Source organism: Protomyctophum parallelum (assembly GCF_964188405.1).
Source record: "Protomyctophum parallelum genome assembly, chromosome: 16".
Taxonomy (NCBI): domain Eukaryota; kingdom Metazoa; phylum Chordata; class Actinopteri; order Myctophiformes; family Myctophidae; genus Protomyctophum; species Protomyctophum parallelum.
In genome coordinates, this window is record NC_139711.1 from 42148794 (window position 1) to 42173656 (window position 24863).

General features: G+C 44.5%; 1 protein-coding gene across 1 annotated transcript in view; it reads right to left on the reverse strand.

Moving 5' to 3' along the window:
- The window catches only part of LOC310873805 (uncharacterized protein), a 62574-nt gene extending 41151 nt beyond the window's left edge, over nt 1–21423 (reverse strand). The window contains exons 1-6 of the mRNA XM_083786356.1: nt 21186–21423; nt 5071–5105; nt 3249–3430; nt 2203–2485; nt 743–801; nt 373–430 (exon numbers count right to left, since the gene is read on the reverse strand). Of these exons, the coding sequence (XP_083642482.1) occupies nt 373–430; nt 743–801; nt 2203–2485; nt 3249–3430; nt 5071–5080 (592 nt within the window). The 5' untranslated portion in view covers nt 5081–5105; nt 21186–21423. The remainder of the gene's footprint in view (nt 1–372; nt 431–742; nt 802–2202; nt 2486–3248; nt 3431–5070; nt 5106–21185) is intronic.
- Nucleotides 21424–24863: the final 3440 nt, after the last annotated feature.

Genomic DNA, 24863 nt, shown 5'->3' on the forward strand with positions numbered 1-24863 from the left:
CACACACACACACACACACACAAAATGGGAAAATGCTGACCAAAGCTTCTCTAAAAAAAGAACAAAGAACAAAAAGTACTTAGACCAAGAACTCTGTCTCAGCAGTCTGTCCATCTTCTTCACACAGACTGTAATGACTGTAGTATATGCTCACCTGGTTTGTACTGTAATGACTGTAGTATATGCTCACCTGGTTTGTACTGTAATGACTGTAGTATATGCTCACCTGGTTTGCACTGTAATGACTGTAGTATATGCTCACCTGGTTTGTACTGTAATGACTGTAGTATTATGCTCACCTGGTTTGTACTGTAATGACTGTAGTATATGCTCACCTGGTTTGTACTGTAATGACTGTAGTATTATGCTCACCTGGTTTGTGTACTACGTGGATCTGGTTGTACATGTTGCGGTACCAGTCTCTGCCTCTCTGCAACAACAACAAACAAACAATGTAAAACTGGAGTGAACTCCTATTTGAACTTAATGTGTGGACCAAAGAACATGGCGGTTACAGGGTTAAACTGTGCAGGCTGGCTACTGTATAGAGCAGTGGTTCTAAAAAAATAAAATAAAAACAGATATTACGATGCCATCACGGCCGGCCAACAATACATTCCAGTCGACTACATTCTTATGATATTATTTTGTCAACAAAAACTAGACTAGAACAAAAACATAATTATTCAAAAGACTGAGACTATAATAATAACATTAGTTCTGGTGGTGTTGTTGAACTCACAGTTCTGTTCGATGTGTGGTCCGCGGGGGCGGGGCTGCTCTGACCTCTGCTCACATGACCTGCAGGAACAACAACAACATGAACACTAAAAAGCTAGTGTGGCCCAGCCAGCGTGCTTTCTGGTCTAGAGGGGCGGGTAGGGCATGGAGAAGGCCCAGCCAGCGTGCTTTCTGGTCTAGAGGGGCGGGTAGGGCATGGAGAAGGCCCAGCCGGTGTGCTTTCTGGTCTAGAGGGGCGGGTAGGGCATAGAGAAGGCCCAGCCGGTGTGCTTTCTGGTCTAGAGGGGCGGGTAGGGCATGGAGAAGGCCCAGCCGGCGTGCTTTCTGGTCTAGAGGGGCGGGTAGGGCATGGAGAAGGCCCAGCCGGCGTGCTTTCTGGTCTAGAGGGGCGGGTAGGGCATAGAGAAGGCCCAGCCGGCGTGCTTTCTGGTCTAGAGGGGCGGGTAGGGCATAGAGAAGGCCCAGCCGGCGTGCTTTCTGGTCTAGAGGGGCGGGTAGGGCATGGAGCAAGCGCTGGATAACTAAAGATCAGTTCTCCCATAATGTGGAGTCAATTTAAATCTTTGATTGCAGACCGACCTCCAAGTGTCTGCACTGTACTGTGATGTAATCTCGACGACATTGCAAACAAGGCCAACCTCAATGTCTTACTGTGTGCGAAATCTGGCTTGACTTTACCAGCCACATGCTTATGACCGATGTATACTTGGCTGTGAGGCATGTACTGTAACAATGCACTGTAACAATGCACTGTAACAATGCACTGTAACAATGCACTGCAAATAAGCTCACATCCTGTCGCAGGCTAGTGGATGTGCTATTATCAGTGTGTGACACACCGCCACACTTATAAATCAAGACGGCCAAGAGAAAGACATGCTGACTATATGGAATCCAAATGACTGAAAGCATGCGAATGTTATCTTTAATACGCACGCACGCACGCACGCACGCACGCACGCACGCACGCACGCACGCACGCACGCACGCACGCACGCACGCACACAGACATACGTGCGTACAGCAGTGCCTCAGACCAGATTAGCTCAGTTAATCAGGCTGAGTTGGAAGAGGGATTAGAGAGATCACTGCAGGTTGCTGCACACTTTTTACTTTCTTGCTCCTACCATTTTCCTCTCCAGGAGTTTAATAGTAACCTGGATTTTCATTCGTTTTTATTCTTTTTATTGATGGTTTTGACACACATTAAGGCCGAAATGTGACGCCAGGAAGGCCATCAAAATTAACAAAGCGTTGATCTACCATTATGTCATAGAATTAATTGAATTGAAGGGCTAAGGATGATTTTGAATTTAATATGTAGACACTATTAGTGAAATAAATACATTTTAGGCATTTACAAATAACTCATATTTGTGCTGTGCGTGCGTGCATGCGTGCGTGCGTGTGTGTGTGTGTGTGTGTGTGTGCGTGCGTGCGTGTGCACGTGCGTCTACTCACCCGTACTCAAACTGTGTCTGATTCCCAGGCCTGGAGAAGAGGAGGATGAGGAGGAAGCAGCAGGGATGGAGGGATGATGGAAGGGCGACTGAGGAGAGGAAGAGGGAGGCATGGAGGGATGATGGAAAGACGGGTGAGGAGAGGAAGAGGGAGGCATGGAGGGGGGGAAGGAGGCGGAGGAGGGGAGACCCCGGAAGGAGCGGGAGGGAGACGGGGGGGAGGGCAGGAGCAGCGGGGGAGGGGGGGAGGAGAACGGAGAGACGGACGACTGGCTCCCGTTCATCTGTTAGAGAGAAAGAGAGAGAGAGAGAGAGAGATAGAGAGAGAGATGGAGGGAGATCGAGGCCTGATTCATATACGTCATCGTACGACAGCGTCGCCTGCAATAAGCAATCTATAAGCTCACGACACGTTGCATTTTGAGGCGCTGTGAGCTTGTAGATCGCCTGTTTTCGCCGAGCAACATCGCAGAGCGTCGGAGCGTACATTAAGCTATAGGGAGAAAAGCAGAAAACTTCAGATAACACGTGAACTGAGAAGAGGTTTCTGGTTTTGGTGTGGAGTCATCGAAACGATTCCTGATTCACCACGATGTTCAATTTGATTTGTGAGATTGATACCAAATGAGCAGACGTACAAGCTTGCAATTGCAACGCATCGTCAGCTTGTAGAATGGGTGTACAATTAAGTATACAGTATCTGAATATGTGAACTTGTAGGTCTGCTATTTTTGAAAAATCATTAAAATGTGCCTCAAATCTTTCCGAAAATTGTCATGATTTAGAAAACCTTTATTTCTTTTATTTCGACGTCAGGCCTGAATGGGTTAAGTAGCAGTGAAAGTAGTGCCCCGTTGGTTTAATTTAGGTATTTCTGAGATGCACAGCATTTAGGTGAATATAACGACGGAAGACCAATTTTATTTTGATATAAACGTACCCATATGTTAACAGGAATGTACAGTAGCACAGCAAGAAGTCGTGCCAAAAAAACCATGATGTCAATAATGATCCAAATAATGGTAAGGATAGATGTTGCGTTCGTACCGACTCGGGAGGCGTCTTCCTGTGCAGGACGGGCCGGACGCTGCGGAAGCCCTTGGCCGCCAGAGAGCTGGACGGACAGGGAGAGAGGGCGTGGTCTCCGTTCCTATTGGCCGCCGAGGGAGAGAGGGAGGAGTCTCCGTTCCTGTGGCCGTCCGACACGCCGCCGTAGCAACGCCACATCTCTGCCAACCAATCAGAGACAGATGCAACTGTTCACCTCTTAGACCAGTGCTTTTCAACCCTTTTCATATAAAGGTCCATTAGAACCACCGTTTGAGGACATTTAGCCTCTCGGACCCATCTGAGCCACGGAACCACAGTTTGAGGACATTTAGCCTCTCGGACCCATCTGAGCCACGGAACCACCGTCTAATGACATTTAGCCTCTCGGACCCATCTGAGCCACGGAACCACAGTTTGAGGACATTTAGCCTCTCGGACCCATCTGAGCCACGGAACCACTGTTTGATGACATTTAGCCTCTCGGACCCATCTGAGCCACGGAACCACCGTTTGATGACATTTAGCCTCTCGGACCCATCTGAGCCACGGAACCACCGTTTGATGACATTTAGCCTCTCGGACCCATCTGAGCCACGGAACCACCGTTTGATGACATTTAGCCTCTCGGAGATATTTGGCACTGAACATACACTACAGTACGTATCTACTTCTCTGTGTGTTTCCTATATGCAAAGTGAAGCATATAATACAATAGACTCTAGAGCGTCGCAGTCCCACCGCCTCGAGAGACCCGGAAAATAAATCCCCTGTTCATTTCCCTCATAGACTTTTCAGAAAGTATTTATTTAAAGACGTTTACGCCGTGGACAAAGCCAACTCTTGTCGTGACAAATCATGACAATAAACACAATGTTTTGGGCCAAACAAAGTTAAAAAAAAAACACTTTTTTTGTTGTTTTTCTTATATAGAAATATATATATATATATATATTCCAAAATATTGTGTTTGTTGTCATGATTTGTCACGACTCGAGTTGGCTTCGTACGACGCTTAAAAGGTCTTTAAATGGCCCAGGCCGTAGCGTAACGGTCTGGGCACCGGACTGGTGATCCAGTCGCGGTGTGCCGCGGGTTCGACTCCCGGACCCGACACGGCCTTTACCGCATGTCATCCCCCCATCTCTCTCCCGTTTCCTGTCAGCCTACTTTCTATCCCTTAAAAAATCAATAAAGGCGTAAGCCGCAAAAAAATATCTTAAAAATAAATAAAAAAAGGTCTTTAAATAAATACTTTTTTAAATGTCTATGGGAAAAATGCATTGGGATTCATTTCCTGGGCCCTGGCGTCGTCATGAAAGGGGGCGGGACTGGGCCTGGCGTCGTCATGAAAGGGGGCGGGACTGGGACACTCTATACAATGAACACACAGAACAAAGCCATCCTTTTTAATATGGAATTATGAAGCTTAAGCCTAGATTCACTGCATGCAAATCCATTTCCTTTAATGCACGCACGCACGCACGCACGCACGCACGCACGCACGCACGCACACACACACACACACACACACACACACACACACACACACACACACACACACACACACACACACACACACACACAGGTCACATATTGTTGTTGTCAGGCAGGAACCTTGCATTTCATATTGTTTCATAAATTAATGACGCATCACAATGCAGTGAATGCACCATAATGCGACGCATTTTGGAGCCTACTGTATGGATCAGCTAGTTTTTGATATATTTGATAGAAATCCACCCAACAGTGTAGTGAGGATATACTGTATATAAATATGAATACACTCTACTACAGTACATACATACATACATGTACATACCTGTGTCCATGATGAGCTGTGTTAATCAGGCAGGCCTGTGAAGATAGAAGAACATCAGTTAGCTTTAATTAAAACACTTTTTTCAGGTTTTTTTGCGGGGAATTCTCCTGTCATCGGGACAACGGGACATATCGGAGCTGGGACGAACGCTAACGAATTTTGTCTCGAATCATTGGTCTGATAATGGCATAAAGGTAGTATTTGCTCCCCCAGTAAAGCTGGATTAACCCATTCTGGGCGGGAACCCCTTTTGGTGTTTGAAGCATTTTGTTATACTACAAAGAGCTTGTAGATCTGCTATTTTTGAAAAATCATGAAAATGTTGTGCAAATCTTTGAATATATTCTTTCAGAGCGAACATTTTTAACTCAAATCTTTGCTTCTGCGGGGGCGGTCCCTGGCTGGAACAAGATATTTTCAGATGGGGGTCGGCAGCCAATTACATATATCTTTGGGGGTCCTTGACATGAAAGTGACTGACTGACATAGAAACATACGTTTGTTTCGGTCATGATTTAGAAGACATTTTGTGGAATCTGTTGTCAGGTCAAATAAAGCCCTAAAGCCTGCAGGCGGTAATTGGGGTGTGAGCTCAGCGCTATACGTCTGTACTGTGTTCAGCCACATGGAGCCGGATGCTCTGTGGGCCTGTCAGCCTGTCAGCTCACATTACTGCATCAAAGCACCGTGTTAACATGAGCTCTGAAGACCCCCAGAGGTCCCTGAGGGGGGTCCGGGGGGTTTAACATGAGCTCGGAAGACCCCTAGGGGTCCCTGAGGGGGGTCTGGGGGGTCCGGGGGGAAGGTGACGGGGCTGACAGGCCCATCAGTGACCCATTTCATTAAAAAAAAAAAAAAAAAAAAAAAAACAGCTGGTGTTGAGCGACTTGAAGGACGTCGTCACCCATTTTCCAACTAATGCTCATGATTGAGCAAAAATGTGCAAAAAGCCACCGCTCATCTGCCAATAGACCTGGGTGAGGTGCTGGAGTCACGAAGGTTTAGCCTGGGGTCCACCTATGCTTTCTATGGCATATGCAGAATCTAGACGCAGCTGCACGACATGAGACTAATTAATTAGAGCAATTAATTAGAGCGACAGAGAGAGATAGAGTGTTGTGTGTGTGTGTGTGTGTGTGTGTGTACTTGTGTGCGTCAATTTAACAAAGGCGCAGACGATCAGAAATCAGCAGAGAGTGATCGACGTTTGCGCTACTCTATGCCGAATTGAAGTGACCAGACTTTTTTTTCTCCCTGGAAATAAAAACGTTTGGGTTTCCGAGGCTACAAAGGTTTAGATATGAAAATATACTGCAAGGGAGACTCCGCACCCTCAAATCTATGCAAAACCGGGTATTTGTGTATGATCTATTGCAAGCTTTGGGTCTGACCTTCTTCAGGCATTTAATGCTCATGATGAACCATGTGGTACCATTTTCTCATTGTCTCAGAGGAGGGCTGTGGACTCTTCATAAACCAGTGACATCATCATTACGCATGGTTTATAAATAAATGGTTCAGTAAGACTGTCTGTCTGTCTGTCTGTCATTTGTGTTGCAGAACACAGCTATTCTCAACCCATCACGAAATACACAGGCCATCCCAGCCTGGCGGAGATAAGCGCTCTGCAGAGCTCCAGTTAAGCATTTAGCTAATAGCTTATTGTCAGTGTGAATAATGGAAAACAAAACCTGAAACGTACACAAAGCGAATGGGAAACACAAGGAACCCAATCATATGGACACCATTGTGTCCATAACACATTTAGACCTGAGAAAAGATTCTACAGATGCCTTCTAAATCCTGACAGTATTCTGAAAAACCCTGTTTCTATATCAGTCGTTCTCAAACATTTTCATGTCAAGGACCCCCCCCCCCCCCTCAGAAGCAAAGATTTGAGTTAAAAGCGTTCGCTCTGAAATAATATATTCAAAATTTGACCACATTTTCTGTGCCACGCTATGAGCTTGTAGATCTGCTATTTTTCAACAGCTAAAGTACAACATAATGCTTAAAACACCAAAAGGGGTTCCCGCCAAAAATGGGATAATTACACTTTTTATGTGTTTGTTTTTTTCATAAATGAATGCGTCTGACCTACTTCATCACACAAGAGTGTTGCACAAAAGTATAGTGGAAATAGCAGATCTTCAAGCTCACCAGCCGCACGTCACAGACAGTTGCTGTGCAACACGTTGCAGGCTTGTACAGTCTGTAGATCTGCTATTTCTGGCCTCGGCGTCAGGGCTAAAAATGGCAAAAAATTCAAATGAAAAGATGGCATTCATAAAATTGCCGTCGTCGCAAGGACAGTGGTGTGTGTGTGTGTGTGTGTGTGTGTGTGTGTTCATGGGCGGGGCTGGTTGGTCGGTCACATGGGTCACATGGTCCTATCAGGTTACAGCGGGGCAGACTGCTGGGCGACACACAGCTGCTGAGGGGCCAGCGCACAGCCGCGCACGCGCACACACACACACACACACACACACACACACACACACACACACACACACACACACACACACACACACACACACACACACACACACACACACACACACACACACACACACACACACACACACACGCTTTTATCACATTCTATTACGATACTTCACCACCATTGTAGGACTACATTATGAATGCTATTTGACTTATTCTTTTGAATGTCCAAGCTGAAGCTGTGAGCTCGTAGACGCCGTAGATCATCATCTATTCTGGGTGATTGAAAGGCAGCCAGCCATTCGCCCTGACAAGAACAGCCCAGAAACATGACTGGCATAATCCTGCATGACATCACTATACGATGACATCACTATACGACAGCAGCTGGGCTCGCATTCCTGCATGACATCACTATATGACAGCATGACATCACTATACGACAGCAGCTGGGCTCACATCCTGCATGACATCACTATACGATGACATCACTATACGACAGCGCTGGGCTCGCATCCTGCATGACATCACTATACGATGACATCACTATACGACAGCGCTGGGCTCGCATCCTGCATGACATCACTATACGATGACATCACTATACGACAGCGTTGGGCTCGCATCCTGCATGACATCAATATACGACAGCGCTATAGGCTAGCATCCTGCATGACATCACTATGACATCACTATACGACAGCGCTGGGCTCACATCCAAACAGACTCAAGTCCCGCCAGTAAGAGATGCTCCGATGCACCACAGCTCTAGGGGCAGTGGTTCCCAAAGTGGGGTCCGGGGACCCCCAGGGGTCCTTCAGAGAGTTCCAGGGGGTCCCCAGCTAAATGATAGAGTGTAAAAATGGAACCAAATGGTTCATGGTTGTACAGGTACATGAGAGTAAAAGTGATTTTTGTTTTGGCTTCCTTACAGACAATGCAGCAGCATAGATAGCATAACATTCACAACAACAAAACCACAGCAAACACAGCAAACAAGAACAAAAGAGTGCAAGAAAGAGCAATCAAGGTGTAAAAAGAATAGTAACATACTGTATGTACATGTGCATGTTTCCCCTGTAGTAGCAAAGTTAAGTAAACTTTTTGTGAACAGCTTCACAATAGGTTATGTTCCATATACTGTACAACACTATTTAGTTTCTTCTTTTCATGTCTTTGAAGAATGTGGTTAGATGACAGTTTCCCATTTCTTTACACAGTCTTTTGCATTATTGTTGAACTCTGCGAGATCTTTTAAGCTGCACGGGTTGGGTAGCATCGTATGGTCCTCTTCTCCACATTCACAGATGGTTTAAGATTTAGTTTAGAAGGAGCAATTGAGGCTATGTTTCATATATACAGCAAATTGTGTTTAGAAAGGTGCAAAAATGATTATGATAGTGCAAGAGGAGGCCGAGGGGTGGTGGGGGGGCTAGTGTTTTCCTCTGCCCGGTTTCGCTTCGGTTCTGATCAGTTCGTTCATGTATCTGATTGTTCGGCGGAAGAAGCTTTTTTTGCAGTCTGTTTCCAGTGGCTTTGAGAGACTGAGAAAACGATTTCCATCTCAAACAGCCAGCGGTTGGGATGGCTCGGGTCCGATGGTGCTGATGCGTTCTGTTGCTGATGATTCAAATGGACCCGTCCATTTGTACACACTCAGAGTTAAACTAACAGTGATTTCATTATACAATATAAATTGGGGTCCCAGAGATAGACATGTCATTAAATGGGGGTCTGTAGACTAATATGCATGTCAAACTGGGGGTCCTTGAAATTAAACGGGTTGAGAATCACTGCCAGAGCCGTAAACATCTTCTCTAATGGGGGTCCCTGGCATAGCTTTTCTAATGGGGGTCCCTGGCATAGCTTTTCTAATGGGGGTCCCTGGCATAGCTTTTCTAATGGGGGTCCCTGGCATAGCTTTTCTAATGGGGGTCCCTGGCATAGCTTTTCTAATGGGGGTCCCTGGCATAGCTTTTCTAATGGGGGGTCCCTGGCATAGCTTCTCTAATGGGGGTCCCTGGCATAGCTTTTCTAATGGGGGTCCCTGGCATAGCTTTTCTAATGGGGGTCCCTGGCATAGCTTTTCTAATGGGGGTCCCTGGCATAGCTTTTCTAATGGGGGTCCCTGGCATAGCTTTTCTAATGGGGGGTCCCTGGCATAGCTTCTCTAATGGGGGTCCCTGGCATAGCTTTTCTAATGGGGGTCCCTGGCATAGCTTTTCTAATGGGGGTCCCTGGCATAGCTTTTCTAATGGGGGTCCCTGGCATAGCTTCTCTAATGGGGGTCCCTGGCATAGCTTTTCTAATGGGGGGTCCACGGGGCTAATTAGTGTCAATTTGGGGGTCCTTGACATGAAAACGTTTGGGAACCACTGCTCTAGGGCAGTGTTGATTTAGTCGACTAAAACTAAGACGAAAAATGTTTTTTCACTGACGAAAACTAACTGGAAACTAATTGAAAACTAAGCTATATGATGACAAAAACTAAGACTAAATATATTGACAATTTCGTCAACAAATAAAAACTAGACTAAAATGTTAGGAAGGGACTATAGTGGACACGAGATCCAGTATAAGTAAAAGACAAGTAATTTTACACTTGGTTGCATGCTGAAAATAGCAGATCTACAAGCTCACAACGCGTCGCAGAGCGACGCGCTGTGAGCTTGTAGAACGGCTATTTTCAGCAAGTGTAAAATCAGTCATTACGACGGCATCAAGGCCCGCCAAAATACATCTTAGTCGACTAAATCAACTGTAGATTTAGTCGACTAAAATCTTATGATATTTAGTCAACTAAAACACTAAAACATTCCAGGTGACTAAAATGAGACTAAAACGAAATGAAAAGTATTCAAAAGACTATGACTAAAACTAAAATCAAAATGTGCTGTCAAAAACAACACAGCTCCAGGCACCCACTGTGACACACAGAGGCCCTTTTTGAAATCACACACTCAGTTTGAGCATAAATATAGAAATAATAGAGACGGCAGCGGGACTCCCCTCCCATCCAGTGCCCTCTCTGTTATGGAGAGGCGCTAGCTAGTTCAATGTTTGTTTTAATAACGCCATTGCCAATGAAGGTGAAAATTCACGTCATCTTGTCGCCTATAACACAAACATTAAATGCCATTAACAATAAAGAGAATGTAATGTTTGTTTTGTCACCATTGCTGTAATGGTGATGTAAAACAAACGGTGACAAAACAAACACACCACCTAATCATAGCAACATGAGTTAGACTTTAATATATTAGCGCCCCTCACTTCACACAGGTGTGATTATTTATATATCTATGCTCAAACCAAGTGGAAGTGTGTAGGGCGACTCGTGGTGAGGAGCTAGTTTAAAAAAGGGGGCAAGGCTCTAGGGTGCTGTGGGAGGAGCCATGGGCACCCACTGTGACACCAGCCCTGTGGGAGGAGCCATGGGCACCCACTGTGACACCAGCCCACGTTGTGAGCTTGTAGATCGGCTGTTTTCAGCATGCAACCAAGTGGAAAATGACTTATACTGGATCTCTAGATTCTCTTGTCCACTAGTCCCTTCCTAACATTTTAGTCAAAATTTTATCTGTTTGACGAAATTGTCAGTATATTTATTTAGTCTTAGTCATCATATCTTAGTTTTCATTTAGTTTCCATGTAGTTTTCGTCAGTGGAAAAAGGTAGTCGACGAACAGTTTTCGTCTTGGAATTAGTCAACGAAAACAACATTATAGGTGACACACCACAGCTATACAGACACAGACGGCATGGTTATAAAACAGCACTATAGGTGACACACCACAGCTATACAGACACAGACGGCATGGTTATAAAACAGCACTATAGGTGACACACCACAGCTATACAGACACAGACGGCATGGTTATAAAACAACATTATAGGTGACACACCACAGCTATACAGACACAGACAGCATGGTTATAAAACAACACTATAGGTTATATACAACAGCTATACAGACACAGACGGCATGGTTATAAATATACGCTGGTGGTGACATCAGAAGCTTCAGGCCTTTAAGGGCTCTCACCTTAACCTACAGCACAGCCCAGACTCCCCGTACACATGACTATAGTGTCAGCTTACGACAGACAGACAGACAGACAGACAGACAGACAGACAGACAGACAGACAGACAGACAGACAGACAGACAGACAGACAGAGTGTGCTGACACCTTGGGAAGTGTGTAGTCAGTCAGTCAGTCAGTCTGTCTGTCTGTCTGTCTGTCCGTCTGTCCAATACTATATGATGCCATTTGGAATTGAATAATATATCACTTAAAAAAAATGATTTAAACAATTTAGGCATTTATACCTTTTTAGCAGATGCTCTTAATCGAGCGACTTGCAGTAAGCAAGAACAACACAAGGTAATACATCAAAACACAAGAACAACACAAGGTAATACATCAAAACACAAGAACAACACAAGGTAATACATCAAAACACAAGAACAACACAAGGTAATACATCAAAACACAAGAACAACACAAGGTAATACATCAAAACACAAGAACAACACAAGGTAATGCATCAAAACACAAGAACAACACAAGGTAATACATCAAAACACAAGAACAACACAAGGTAATACATCAAAACACAAGAACAACACAAGGTAATACATCAAAACACAAGAACAACACAAGGTAATACATCAAAACACAAGAACAACACAAGGTAATACATCAAAACACAAGAACAACACAAGGTAATACATCAAAACACAAGAACAACACAAGGTAATACATCAAAACACAAGAACAACACAAGGTAATACATCACATACATAAAAAAATAGTCATCTAGGATCACAAGTAAACCAAGACCCTATCATCAGTCTAACAGTAGAATATCCGTACATTGAAATAAATAAACGCTATAGGATGCCAGAACAATAATGACCTGACAACATGATACTATGTCTACATAACATGCTGTCTAAATGACAGGTTTAGCCTTTGCATAAGCCTGTAAGGTCGTTGAGGCTAGGTCAAGTGCTATGGCAGGTGCTATACAGGCTATAAGGTGGAGTCTGAAAACATCAAGTGCACGAGGTATTTACAGGTCAGTTATTTTCTGACAACATCATTTGGCAGTAATTTCCTTCCCTCCCATTTCTTTCCTAATTCAGTCTACAATCCACAGCATCTTCCACAGTGCCTGCCTGCCTGCCTGCCTGCCTGCCTGCCTGAATGTCTGCCATGTCTGCCTGCATGCATGCATGCATGTCATTGCCTGCCATGTTAGGTCCGTAGCTTACGTATGATCATTGATGACTGTTGTTTATGCATTTGATGTATTACCACGTGTTGTTCTTGCTTATACTGTAAATCACTCTGGATTAAGAGCGTCTGCTAAATGCCTACTGTAAATTGTACACAAGGAGATCAGACTGGACCAGTAGTCTACTAACAAGGAGATCAGAGCAGACTAGAGAGGTGTTGGAGAGTAGAGTTACATCCTAGTATTGGGAATAGAACTGACCCTTTAACCTGCAACAGGGCAACCTTTCACCTGACTGTGTGTGTGTGTGTGTGTGTGTGTGTGTGTGTGTGTGTGTGTGTGTGTGTGTGTGTGTGTGTGTGACGTGTGTGCATGTGTGTGCATGTGTGAGTGCATGTGTCCATGTGTGAGTGTGTGCATGCGTGCAGCGTGCATGGTGTCAGTGCCTGACTGCCTGTACATCAGATAATGTGTCAGAACTGACGTCAGAACTGACGTGCATGCGTTAACCTTCTACTATTCACATAGCTAACATTTTTGGGGCCAGTGATTGTGCATACGGTTTGTCTTCAGGGCGGTTAATAAGGCCGTTGTTGCTGTGCAAACTGCATCCCAAATTGGCACATTTTCGGTGTAAATGAAACGATAGCCTAAACACGGCAGTTATTCACTCCACACGATCGGAAGTAACACCCGTGAGAGTCCCACTGGCTTCAGGAAAGTCCTGCCCGTATCGTAGCCAAGGCACACGTCAGCCGACAATGATTTCAGTAAGACGTTTGAAAGGTCTGTCTGTCTGTCTGTCTGCCTGTCTGCCTCTTCAAGACAACCTAAGAAGATAGTTGGACAGAGTCATCATCGGTTTGTTTCCAGGCCTGTCACAAGTTATTTCATACAAAATCTGCTATTAGAGTGCAAAATGTATTAATTATTTAGTATCCAGCCTCTATTCTAACCTTTTTTTTGTTCTGTCACTCACTACAGTAGGCTTATAATGGCATGCCCATATACAGGCATGGCCAAAACTAGGTTGCAATAGGCAAGTGATCTTCAAGCCAGTTGATACAGTTTGAAGATCAGGCATTTTTAGCCAGAGACACGGTTGCTCTATGGAGTATAAATAAAACTAAGGTTTTTAGCCTGAGGAGCTGCCTGCAATTGGGAGCCCTACTTAACATAATCACACTACATTTATTAAACCACTGTTTGTCTAAGGTGCCTGGCCCAGTGTCTAGTATTATAATCAGTTAATCTCAATCTTTTTCAGTTCAAGACAACTAAAGATCTCCAGTTTGATTGATGAAGGAAAGGACCATAATGGAAACAAGCCCTATAGGCTTTCTTGGGTCATAAATCATCTTGTATTGAACTGTATACTTCCCTGTGCTTTTTTCTGCAAACTGTTTCATTTTCATATCAAATCAATACTTTTTTTTAAATCTCTAGTGAGGTGTTAACAATTCAATCTACAATCCACAGCATCTTCCACAGTGCCCGCCTGCCTGCCTGCCTGCCCACGCAGCCTGCATGTCGACGTCTGCCCGCCTGCCTGCCCACGCAGCCTGCATGTCGACGTCTGCCCGCCTGCCTGCCCACGCAGCCTGCATGTCGACGTCTGCCCGCCTGCCTGCCCACGCAGCCTGCATGTCTGCCCGCCCGCCTGCCAGCCCACGCAGCCTGCATGTCTGCCCGCCCGCCTGCCTGCCCACGCAGCCTGCATGTCTGCCCGCCCGCCTGCCTGCCCACGCAGCCTGCATGTCTGCCCGCCCGCCTGCCTGCCCACGCAGCCTGCATGTCTGCCCGCCCGCCTGCCTGCCCACGCAGCCTGCATGTCTGCCCGCCCGCCTGCCTGCCCACGCAGCCTGCATGTCTGCCCGCCCGCCTGCCTGCCCACGCAGCCTGCATGTCTGCCCGCCCGCCTGCCTGCCCACGCAGCCTGCATGTCTGCCCGCCCGCCTGCCTGCCCACGCAGCCTGCATGTCTGCCCGCCTGCCTGCCCACGCAGCCTGCATGTCTGCCTGCCTGCCTGCCCACGCAGCCTGCATGTCTGCCTGCCCGCCTGCCTGCCCACGCAGCCTGCATGTCTGCCCGCCCGCCTGCATGCATGCCATTGCCTGCATGCCTGACTGCGCTAATTGGAGTTGCCATTAAGAATTTTGAATCTTTTCCTGCGCAAACTCTTACCGGCAACTCCGCTTAGCGCCTTTTCGCACACGTTTCTGCGGTCTCCTAAAGCTGTTATAATTATATGCATCTTTGAAACATCTCACCAACACTCAAGCGACCAAGCAGGACTCTGTGAACAGAGAGTAGGAAAATCTGCGTCCTATGGAGAGTGGAATAACCGATGAGGGACCCTAAGGTACCGCTGTCCAAAATTCAGAAAAGGTAACCTAGGGTCCCGAAAGGGGCTAGCATTGCATGCATGCATGTCATTGCCTGCCTTCCTGCCTGCCTGCCTGCCAGCCTGCCTGCCTGCCTGCCTGCCTGCCTGCCTGCCCAAACTCAGATAGTTCCATGGCTTCCCTATCTGTCACCCTTTATGGTGATCACATCAGACAACACATCCATCTGACTGACAGAATGAATACACAAGAGGTGCATGGTGACATCGTATTGAGCCACTAAACCACACATGCTCAGTTACAATTACAATTTGACATTTATCATTTACAATTTACGCATTCAGCATTTACCCAGACAGGTGTATACATTCAGCAGACACATTCATCTATAGATCGACTTACAAGTGTGTGTATTGAACTCAAGTCAATAAATGAGCTGAATAATCACATATCGTCGAGTGCAGAGAGAATTGTGCAGAGAGCCTCAAAGACAACCTACAGTAGCATTACCTTACATTATTGCAACAGTTAAAGTTGCAGTAGTAGGCTAATGCTCTTTGTTCATTTCATTTATTTATATTTTTATCTTTGGTATAAAAAGTCTTACAAGTCCTTAATTTGTCACTTTACTGTCATCTGGGGAACCACTAAAATCTTAATATTAGAAACAAAACAAAACTAAGATGACCACGTCTACAAAGAGTGACCCACTATAGATTTAGTCGGCTAAAATCCTTTGATATTTAGTTGACTAAAACTAAATGCATTTCAGATGACAAAAACTAAATGAAACGTTATTCAAAAGACTATGACTAAAACTAACTCTACATGTGCTGTCAACACTATGGTCCACCAGCAAACCTCGCTAGTCGCTACTATTTCTCACTCATTTCAAACGTCTTCCTGACAGCGCAGAAAGAAAGCTACGGCTAAGCTTTGAGCTTTATATAAAGTGTTGTTGTGAGTTTGCAGATTAATGAGATTATATCCATTATTAGGTGTGGAGGAGGAGAGGGGAGGAAGAGCTAACCGTGCGAGTACATAGCCAAAGGTCAGGTTTATAAAATATTGTGGGTTTAGCGATTACATAATATGAAAATAGACATAGAAAAGATGATGAGTAAGCAAACAACAAACAAATAAGTGTTAATTCACACTGATAGTGCTGTAAAACAAGCCTATGAGGCAATCTATGAAATATATGAAACCGTTTAATCAGCGACTCATATACGATGTAGTGGTTTTCCCTGCTTCATCTGTCTCTCTCTCAGCTAAGGAGTTCCTGGCTTACGAATCCACAGAGCCTTGCCCTGTAGGCCAGGTGTAGGCAATCAATGCTAAGGTGTCAAGCTGCGCAACCCATTTTGACCTGAGATCAGATTAAAAAAATGTCTTCTAAATCCTAACAGTTTTCTGAAAAAGCGATGTTTCTATGTCAGTCGTTCTTCGATTTTTCAAAAATAGCAGACCTACAACGAGTGGCACGCTATGAGCTTGTAGATCTGCTATTTTTCAATAGCTAAAGCATAGCATAATGCTAACACCAAAAGGGGTTCCCGCCTAAAATGGGTTAATGTGACACCTCAGCTGTGGTTGCGCCTAACTCTGGTTAGGAGAAGGCTTAAGACTTCTGCGAAAAATAAAAAAAATAAACAATTTCGCTACTCACCAATACAAAGAAGGTTTTGTGGTGAAGAAAGTCTACTCGCCCCCCCCCCCCCCCCCCCCGCCCCCCCCCCCCCCCCCCCCCCCCGCCCCGCCCCGCCCCCCCCCCCCCTCACCACCATAAAATGCACTTTTTGGCCAGAAAGGAAAGATTTTGATATTATGCTTCAGTTACTCCACTGCGCCCTCTACAAATGTTGTCAAGAGAAAAACCCCATTCACCGGATTTTTCCTTCTGTAAAATTATGTTCCTTTCTGTCCACAAAGTGCATTCCATAGTCTTTGTAAGTCTTTGTATTGGTAAGTAGCGAACTTGTTCTTTTTGTTAAGTCGAGAGGCTGTGCTGCATTTCATGCGAGGGCCTTAAGGGGAAGCTATGGACCAGAGCTGGGCTGCTAGGTCCCATGGGGGCCCCTGAGTGGATTCGTATATATTGCGTGCCCCCCGGCTGTCCTCATAAGCCACAGTTCTAAGGTATCGAGAGCACCGTCTGTACACATTACCTACTAATTGCTTTTGTACCACAAGCTGTCTGTCATTATAGCTGCTATTAAGGGTGTGAAGTAATGGCCCTGGACTGGAAGGATTCCACAGTCAACATGGTGGAGCAGCAGTGTTGTGGTTTAATAAGCAGTATTAAAATATCCTATACAGTAGGTCACGTACATTCTGTTCTGTCACGGGCCTCAAAGTTCAGACAGGGACATATCGCCGCTGATCTCCACAGTCTAACTTTGTGCGTTTGTGTGTGTGTGTGTGTGTGTGTGTGTGTGTGTGTGTGTGTGTGTGTGCGTGCGTGGTTCTACAGTCACACAAAAGCATCAAAAGTAGCAGAGCTACTGTACAAGCTGCTTGAAGCTCTGCTACTTTTGAATGTTTGAATCCTGAAAAGTAACAGTTTTGGACATAATGAGGTTTCACACAGATGAGGAATTTTATCAATTCCAATTCTGCTTATCAATTCCTGTTCTTATGGATTCCCCATTCCGGCTCCATAATAGTAAACAAAAATAAAGAGATAAAAAAAACTATTACTAGTAAAAAATAAAACTGTGTATAAATACTAGTACCTGAGATAGAAACAATACGATAGTGTTTTGCCCTGGAAATACTGCTGATGTCGCTGTAAACTAATTGTATATCAATAAGTGCTAAATGATTCAAGAGTTGTATCGATTCTGATAAAGATCCAATTTGGAGTGCATTCCTACTTGGAACCTTTTGATTGAACGAGTGCCTTTATTGCAGACTCAAGGTCACAATTACAACAATAAACATGAATATTGATTGTTGATTGCAGGGGTTTTCGACCCTTGTCATTCCAAGGCCCATTATTTATTCGCGTTTGAGCCACGGACCACCATTTGATGACATTTTGCCTCTCAGACACAAGACTTTGATTATTTTCTATTTTGTTGTCATTGGATAATATATTGTCCACAGTTCCATACCATTAGTAGAGACATGTGATGATCATAACAATAACAATAATAACAATTCTTCTACGGCGTGGAACAAACTCCCACTGTACCTTCGACAGGCAGCCTCTGTAGACATTTTTAAAGCACAGCTCAAGAGTAGACCCACTTCTACACCCTTGCTTTTAATTGATCTTTTATTTTTTGTTATTCATGTCCTCACTGTATTGCATTACTGCTTGTTTTTTTAATGTTTTATGCCTTGCTTTTCTTTTCTTTTTTCTCCATTGCTCTGTAAAGCACTTTGAGCTGCATTTCATGTCATGAAAGGTGCTATACAAATAAGGTTTTATTATTATTATTATTACATTCTCTAATTGCGTTGACTTCTTGTAAATTTATTAACGCAGATGTTTAACAATAATGTAACTATTTTGAGAGTGTGAAATGTATTTCACTTTACAACTCTCAAGAGTTAAAGATCTATAAGGGTCCATTTGGTTACCAACTCTCCATCACTATAGCTGGGGACCACCTGGATCACCACTGGTGGTCCCACCAGATCACTGGTTGAAAACCACTGATTGATTGAATACTTTATTAGTTAGAAATGTAAACAGCACCATGTGGTACAGTAAGACATTAAGGCTAACAGCCAGGCTAACACAAAGAAAGTTAATTCAATACCCAACAACCGAGACATAATAGCTGAGTTTCATTCAAACATGTCTTGCATTCATTGGTCCCTGACGAAGGCTGCTGGGCCAAAACATGTTGGTCACCTGCCTTTGTAAATCTTCGCCAGACCAATTAGGTATTTTAACTTCACTGAACAGAGTGTGCCTTGGATTCTTTTTAAGTTCACCTATTTCTCTCTCTTTGACGTCAGCCAGCCTTCTACTACTACTACTACAAAGGGATGGAACTTCAATGCCTTGACCTACATGGTTTGTATTGTATGTGTGATACACGATAGGAACAAACAAGCCCCCAGGGATTTCTGTGTTGTCCTATAACTTCTGACTCTACTGCCTGTTATGATATTATAACCTCAGTGACAAAACATGTATCTGCATTAGCATATTGATACCCACGGCATGGTGATTGTCCACTACTGTATCAGAGGGACTGACTGTACTGTATGTGCAATATGATACAGTGTGAGATGCATGCTTGTTCCTGCTCATCTTTGTTTCCATAATCTACCAGGGACGTCGTAGATCCACTGTTCTTACTGTATATATTTATCTGTGTGTGTAATAAACTTCAGAAGATTATGTGTAATACATCGCTGTGTTGGCATATGTTCTCCACGCCTGCGATTGGACGGATCCTCACCCACCACCCCAAGGTTTAGATGGGTTACATTTAGGCCTGACGTCGAAATTAAAAAAGTCTTCAAAATCCTAACAATTTTCTGAAAAATGTCATAAGTGGTCAGGTGCTCAATATTTCATGTGAAGGACCCCAAAAATTATATGTAATATGCCTCCACCCCCTCATCTGAAAATATGTAGTTCCAGGGACCTCCCCAGAAGCAAAGATTTTACTTAAAATGTTCACTCTGTAATAATATATATTCAAAGATTTGAGGCCCATTTTCACGATTTTTCAAAAATAGCAGACCTACAAGTAGCAGATCTACAAGCTCATAGCACGCGCTATGAGCTTGTAGATCTGCTATTTTTCAATAGCTAAAGTATAACACAATGCTTTAAAACACCAAAAAGGGTTCCTGCCCAAATAGATGGCCAAAATCACAACACTACCTGCTGTACTGTTAACAAATCATGTTAATAAAGTATTCAGACCACCAATGAATCATTCAAGTAAGCTGATCAGTGACCATTGATATTGAGCTCTGCTTATTGATCTGTATGTTTACAATCACCAGGCCTGGGTGAGACTGTAATAAAGGCACATTATGAGCCAATCATAGATGTTTTCACTGGTTCTCAGCATGAGAGAGAGAGAGAGAGAGAGAGAGAGAGAGAGAGAGAGAGATCCATCCTAGTGATGGGAGATTAATTGGCAAACACATCTGTATCGGCCGATATTGGCCTTAAATCAACTAAACGGTATAATAAGCAGATTTAGTAGATATTTAATTTTACTATAATTATGTTGGAAAATAAATTAAAAAAATGATGTCAGTGTTTTCTGGGGAAGCTTTCGAAAGAGCCAACAGTATAATTGGAACATTTAAAACAATACTACATTCAAGCTGTTTGTGTTGGGATATGAGCCAACATCTCAATAACGCTGCATCCCTAGTTTTGGAATAAATTAAGAGGCATTGCTTTTTTTCTTTTTTTCAAATGCAGCCTTTTTTTTCAGAATGGCCAAAATAATAATATTGTTTTAATACAGAAGGAGATCATAATTTTATCGGTTATCGGCCATAAAAGCAATTAATTTATATTTATATCGGATACCGATATCGGCCAAATTGTCTGATGGGTACATCCCTGATTCCACACCAGTCCAACAACACATCCTCATCTTCCCTCAGAGCAGCACCTCATCATCATCATCATCAACATCATAGTGCACGTGCCACGTGCCGCAGCCACGGTCATTAACACATTGGTCTCACACACACACACACACACACACACACACACACACACACACACACACACACACACACACACACTTTCAACATTATATATGCAGCAGCAGAAGACAAAAGCATAATATCCGATCATGACGTGACGTCATATTATTTACAACTTACTAATAGAGGCAGCTGTGCACCGGCCAGGCGGTGTGTGTGTTTGTAGCCTACTAGCCTATACTGACGAATCGATGACGAATATAAAATGACGTTATTAACGTCAACGACAACACACAACATCATTCAAACAACATGCCCGATACAGTGTAGCCGTGCAGCTGCGTAGAGCCTGCCTGCCGGCTGCACTGATCGAGTTAAAATCACACAACACAAATAACAAGCAGCTGTCTAGTGTGTGTGTGTGTGTGTGTGTGTGTGTTATATACCTGTGTTCACCGTCAGTATTTTAGCGGTAGGTAGGTAAGAGGTAAGGTCCTCCTGGCAACGCGGTAAAGCGTCTCTCTCTCTCTCTCTCTCTCTCTCTCTCTCTCTCTCTCTGACTGCAGGTGCCTGTCTCTCAACCTCCTCTCTGTCTGTCTGTCTGTCTGTCTGTCGTGCGTTGCTTACAGATACATACACTTAGCCTATTAGTATTAGTCTTACTGTTTCTCTTATGTGTCCTCCTTATCCATTCCTCCCTCTCTCCCTCTCCCTCTCTCTCTCTCTCTCTCTGCCTCTCTCTCTCTCTCTCTCTCTCTCCTGCTGTGTTTTCTGGGGGGGCTCTACCCGGTCAGAATAGCGCGGTGTAATGTTGCCATTCCAACCACCAGCCCATGAGCCCTGTGGCTGAAAATGGCTCTGTGTGTCGCTAACTGTGTCGCCTCCTCCTCTCTCTCTGTGTGTGTGTGTGTGTGTGTGTGTGTGTGTGTGTGTGTGTGTGTGTGTGTGTGTGTGTGTGTGTGTGTGTGTGTGTGTGTGTGTGTGAGAGAGAGAGAGAGAGACCACATGGGAATGGATCAGGACACTCATATAGGTAAGTATGCACACACACACACACACACACACACACACACACACACACACACACACACACACACACACACACACACTAGGATCTGAATGAATGAAATGGATGGATGGCTGGCTGTGAAGTGGGAGTAATTTTAAGTAGCCTATACTTTACACACTTTAGGGAGGTCCAGGAGACCTCATGGGTTCCTAGTTTAGAGGTTTAAATGGACCCTACAGGTCTGTAACTCTGGGACAATCACTGGCCCCGCCTACCAGTGACATCATCGGTAGGTATAGGTATACATTATTCCCTGCCATTGACGTACCGGTGGCTCTACGTCATTTTAAGGGGTTTTATTGATTAAGTTAGATCGCGCTCTTCACCAATAAGGGCATTTCTCGGCCCCACCCCTCTCCAATTGTTTGTATTGTGTTTAGTTTCCAAGATGGCCGCAGCCAGTAGGGAGTTGGGTGGAGGTGAGCGGGTGGGGTTTACATATGCCCTTTCTGGGCTGCGTTCACACATTCAAGACACTTGTCTTGTGTCTGTCTTGTGTCTGAGTTTAATGGCTGCTCCAATGCATTTCCAATGGAAGCCCATATGGTTTGACCAAACGTTTAGTTTGATGGGGGGCAGAACACATCCATCAAAGCTGTGTTCAGACACAAGGCAAGTGTCTTGAATGCAGCTCAGTAAGGGCATATGTCGACCCTGCCCGCTCAGCTCTGCCCTACCTCCTCCTGGTGCTGTGGCCATCTTGGAAACTAAACACAATATAAACAGTGGGAGAGGGGTGGGGCCGAGAAAGACCCTTATTGCAACGAATGAATAGCTCTCAGTTGCTATTCTATAATCAATAATCAGGAAGTGGTAAAAAGTCCACCTCCATCCGCCCTAATGTAAACAGGTTTATTTTGCAGTTGCCTGTTCCATCCATCCATCCATCTTCAACCGCTTATCCGTAGTCGGGCCGCGGGGTCACCAGCTCCACCAGAGTGCTACAGACTTCCCTCTCCAGAGCAACATTAGAGAATTCCTCCTGGGGCATTCCGAGACGTTCCAAGTCCAGTGAGTCGATGTGTTTCCTCCAACTGCGCTTTGGTCTGCCCCGGGGTCTCCTCCCAGTGGGACGTGCGTCGAGGACCTCCCTAGGGAGACGCCCGAGAGGCATCCTAACCAGATGCCCGAACCACCTAAGCTGGCTCGTTTGCAGGCGAAGGAGCAGAGGTTCTACTCCGAGTCTCTCTCGTGTGACCGAACTTCTCATGTATTGTATTGTCTCATTGTATTCGCAACCTTATTCTTTCGTTCAGCCGTTGTTTAGGCCTACTTCCTGTTCATGGCCTGGGAGTTCTTGGCCTTCAAAATATAGATTATGTAGTGGCGAAATAATTCATTTAATACCGGCAGTCAATGTGTTTCAAAGATTTAAATTGTTGCATTTTTATTTAATCGTATTATTAATGCACAAATGGCTTCTATTATTTTCCACCAGGAAGAGAAATTAAGCCTATACAGTTTCTATTATAGCAAGCTATTCCCTATCGATGATGTCACTGGTAGGCGTGTTTCTGAACTGTCCACAGCCCTCTCTCCTCTGAGACACGTGGGTGAGGCAGTATAAACTAGAAAAAGTGCCCTTCCGGGCACAGGTCTCCACCAGGTTATCCACAGATCCGTGCAGTTAGAGGTAAAAACACTTTTCGGCCAGTTATAGCGCCACCTTGAGGCTGAGTTGAAATTGTTCATGTGGCATTTCGTCCTCGGCCTAGTGGGAATGTGGGTGCACAATTTCACGGAAATCACGCGATGTGTTCATGATTTGCAGCATTTTGTTTGAAACTGAGCACTCCTGTGAACTTTGGAAGCCAATCTTAACCAATCAGGATGGAGTCTGATAAATCTGAAAGACCCGTTTCGTTGAATGGCTCTAGAGAGACTGTGTACCAATTTGCGTGATGTTTGGACAAAATCTGTAGGTGTACTGTGCAAAAACTTGTTTTGCACAAAGCGGCCTCCTGGTGGCGCTATAACAGGCCGTTCTGGAAAGTTTGGGGCAGAGGTTCATGGTTGGCATCCAGGGAGTGTGTGTGCAAAATATGGCATCGACCGGGTTAACGGTGGCCGAGATTAGCTGTTCACGGACACACGGACACACGGACACACGGACACACGGACACACGGACGGACGGAGTGCAAAACATACTCTCCCCACATGCCTTCGGCCTGGTGGAGACAACAACAATGTTATGGTAATGAGCATTAATAGTGACGACCGATAACATGAAGATATGGTTGAAAATTCATTATGACAGGCTGCTGTGTGCAGAACATACAAAGCGGATCTACAAAGATCGCAACGCGTCACGATTTGACTTGCTGTGAGTTTGTAGATCGTCTAATTGTTGACCTCGGCGTGCAAACAACGTGGTATATAAAGTTTTAGGCTTCTCTTACGATGAGTAGAATCTGTAGCTCTACTAACCTAGTAACGACACTGGGAGCAACAGGTGTGAAAATAAGTACATTTTACTTTTATAACCCATGAAAGACTAGACACCAGATTCTACAAATGTCTTCTAAAATCACGACAGTTGAAAAACATGTTTTCTATGTCAGTGGTTCTCAAACTATTTCATTTCAAGGACTCCAAATTGTCCCGTCCCGTCCCCCGTCCCCACAGAAGCAAAGATTTGACTTAAAGAATATATTTGTGCCACATTTTCAAGATTGTTCAAAAGAAACAAGCTTGTAGATCTGCTATTTTTCTGAGGTATTTGTACCTTACTTGAGTATTCCCAATTTCCAATACTTAGTAGTCCTATACATACTTTTACCTACAGACAGTAAGCAAACCATGTGAGTACTTCTTCTGTAATCCAGTGTATAAAATGTACTGTAATCAAACTGATCAATTTGATTAATAATAACGTGTCACGAGTTTTTTCAACAAACAGTGATAAAGTAGGGCTTACGTGGTTAATTGATTTGTTTAATATATAATATAAAAATGAATAAATTGAATTGACAGAATAAGAAGATGTGAAATGTTTCAGCTAAAACAGTGTACCTGAAACAGAGCCCGCATGCACGCACGCACGCACACGCACAC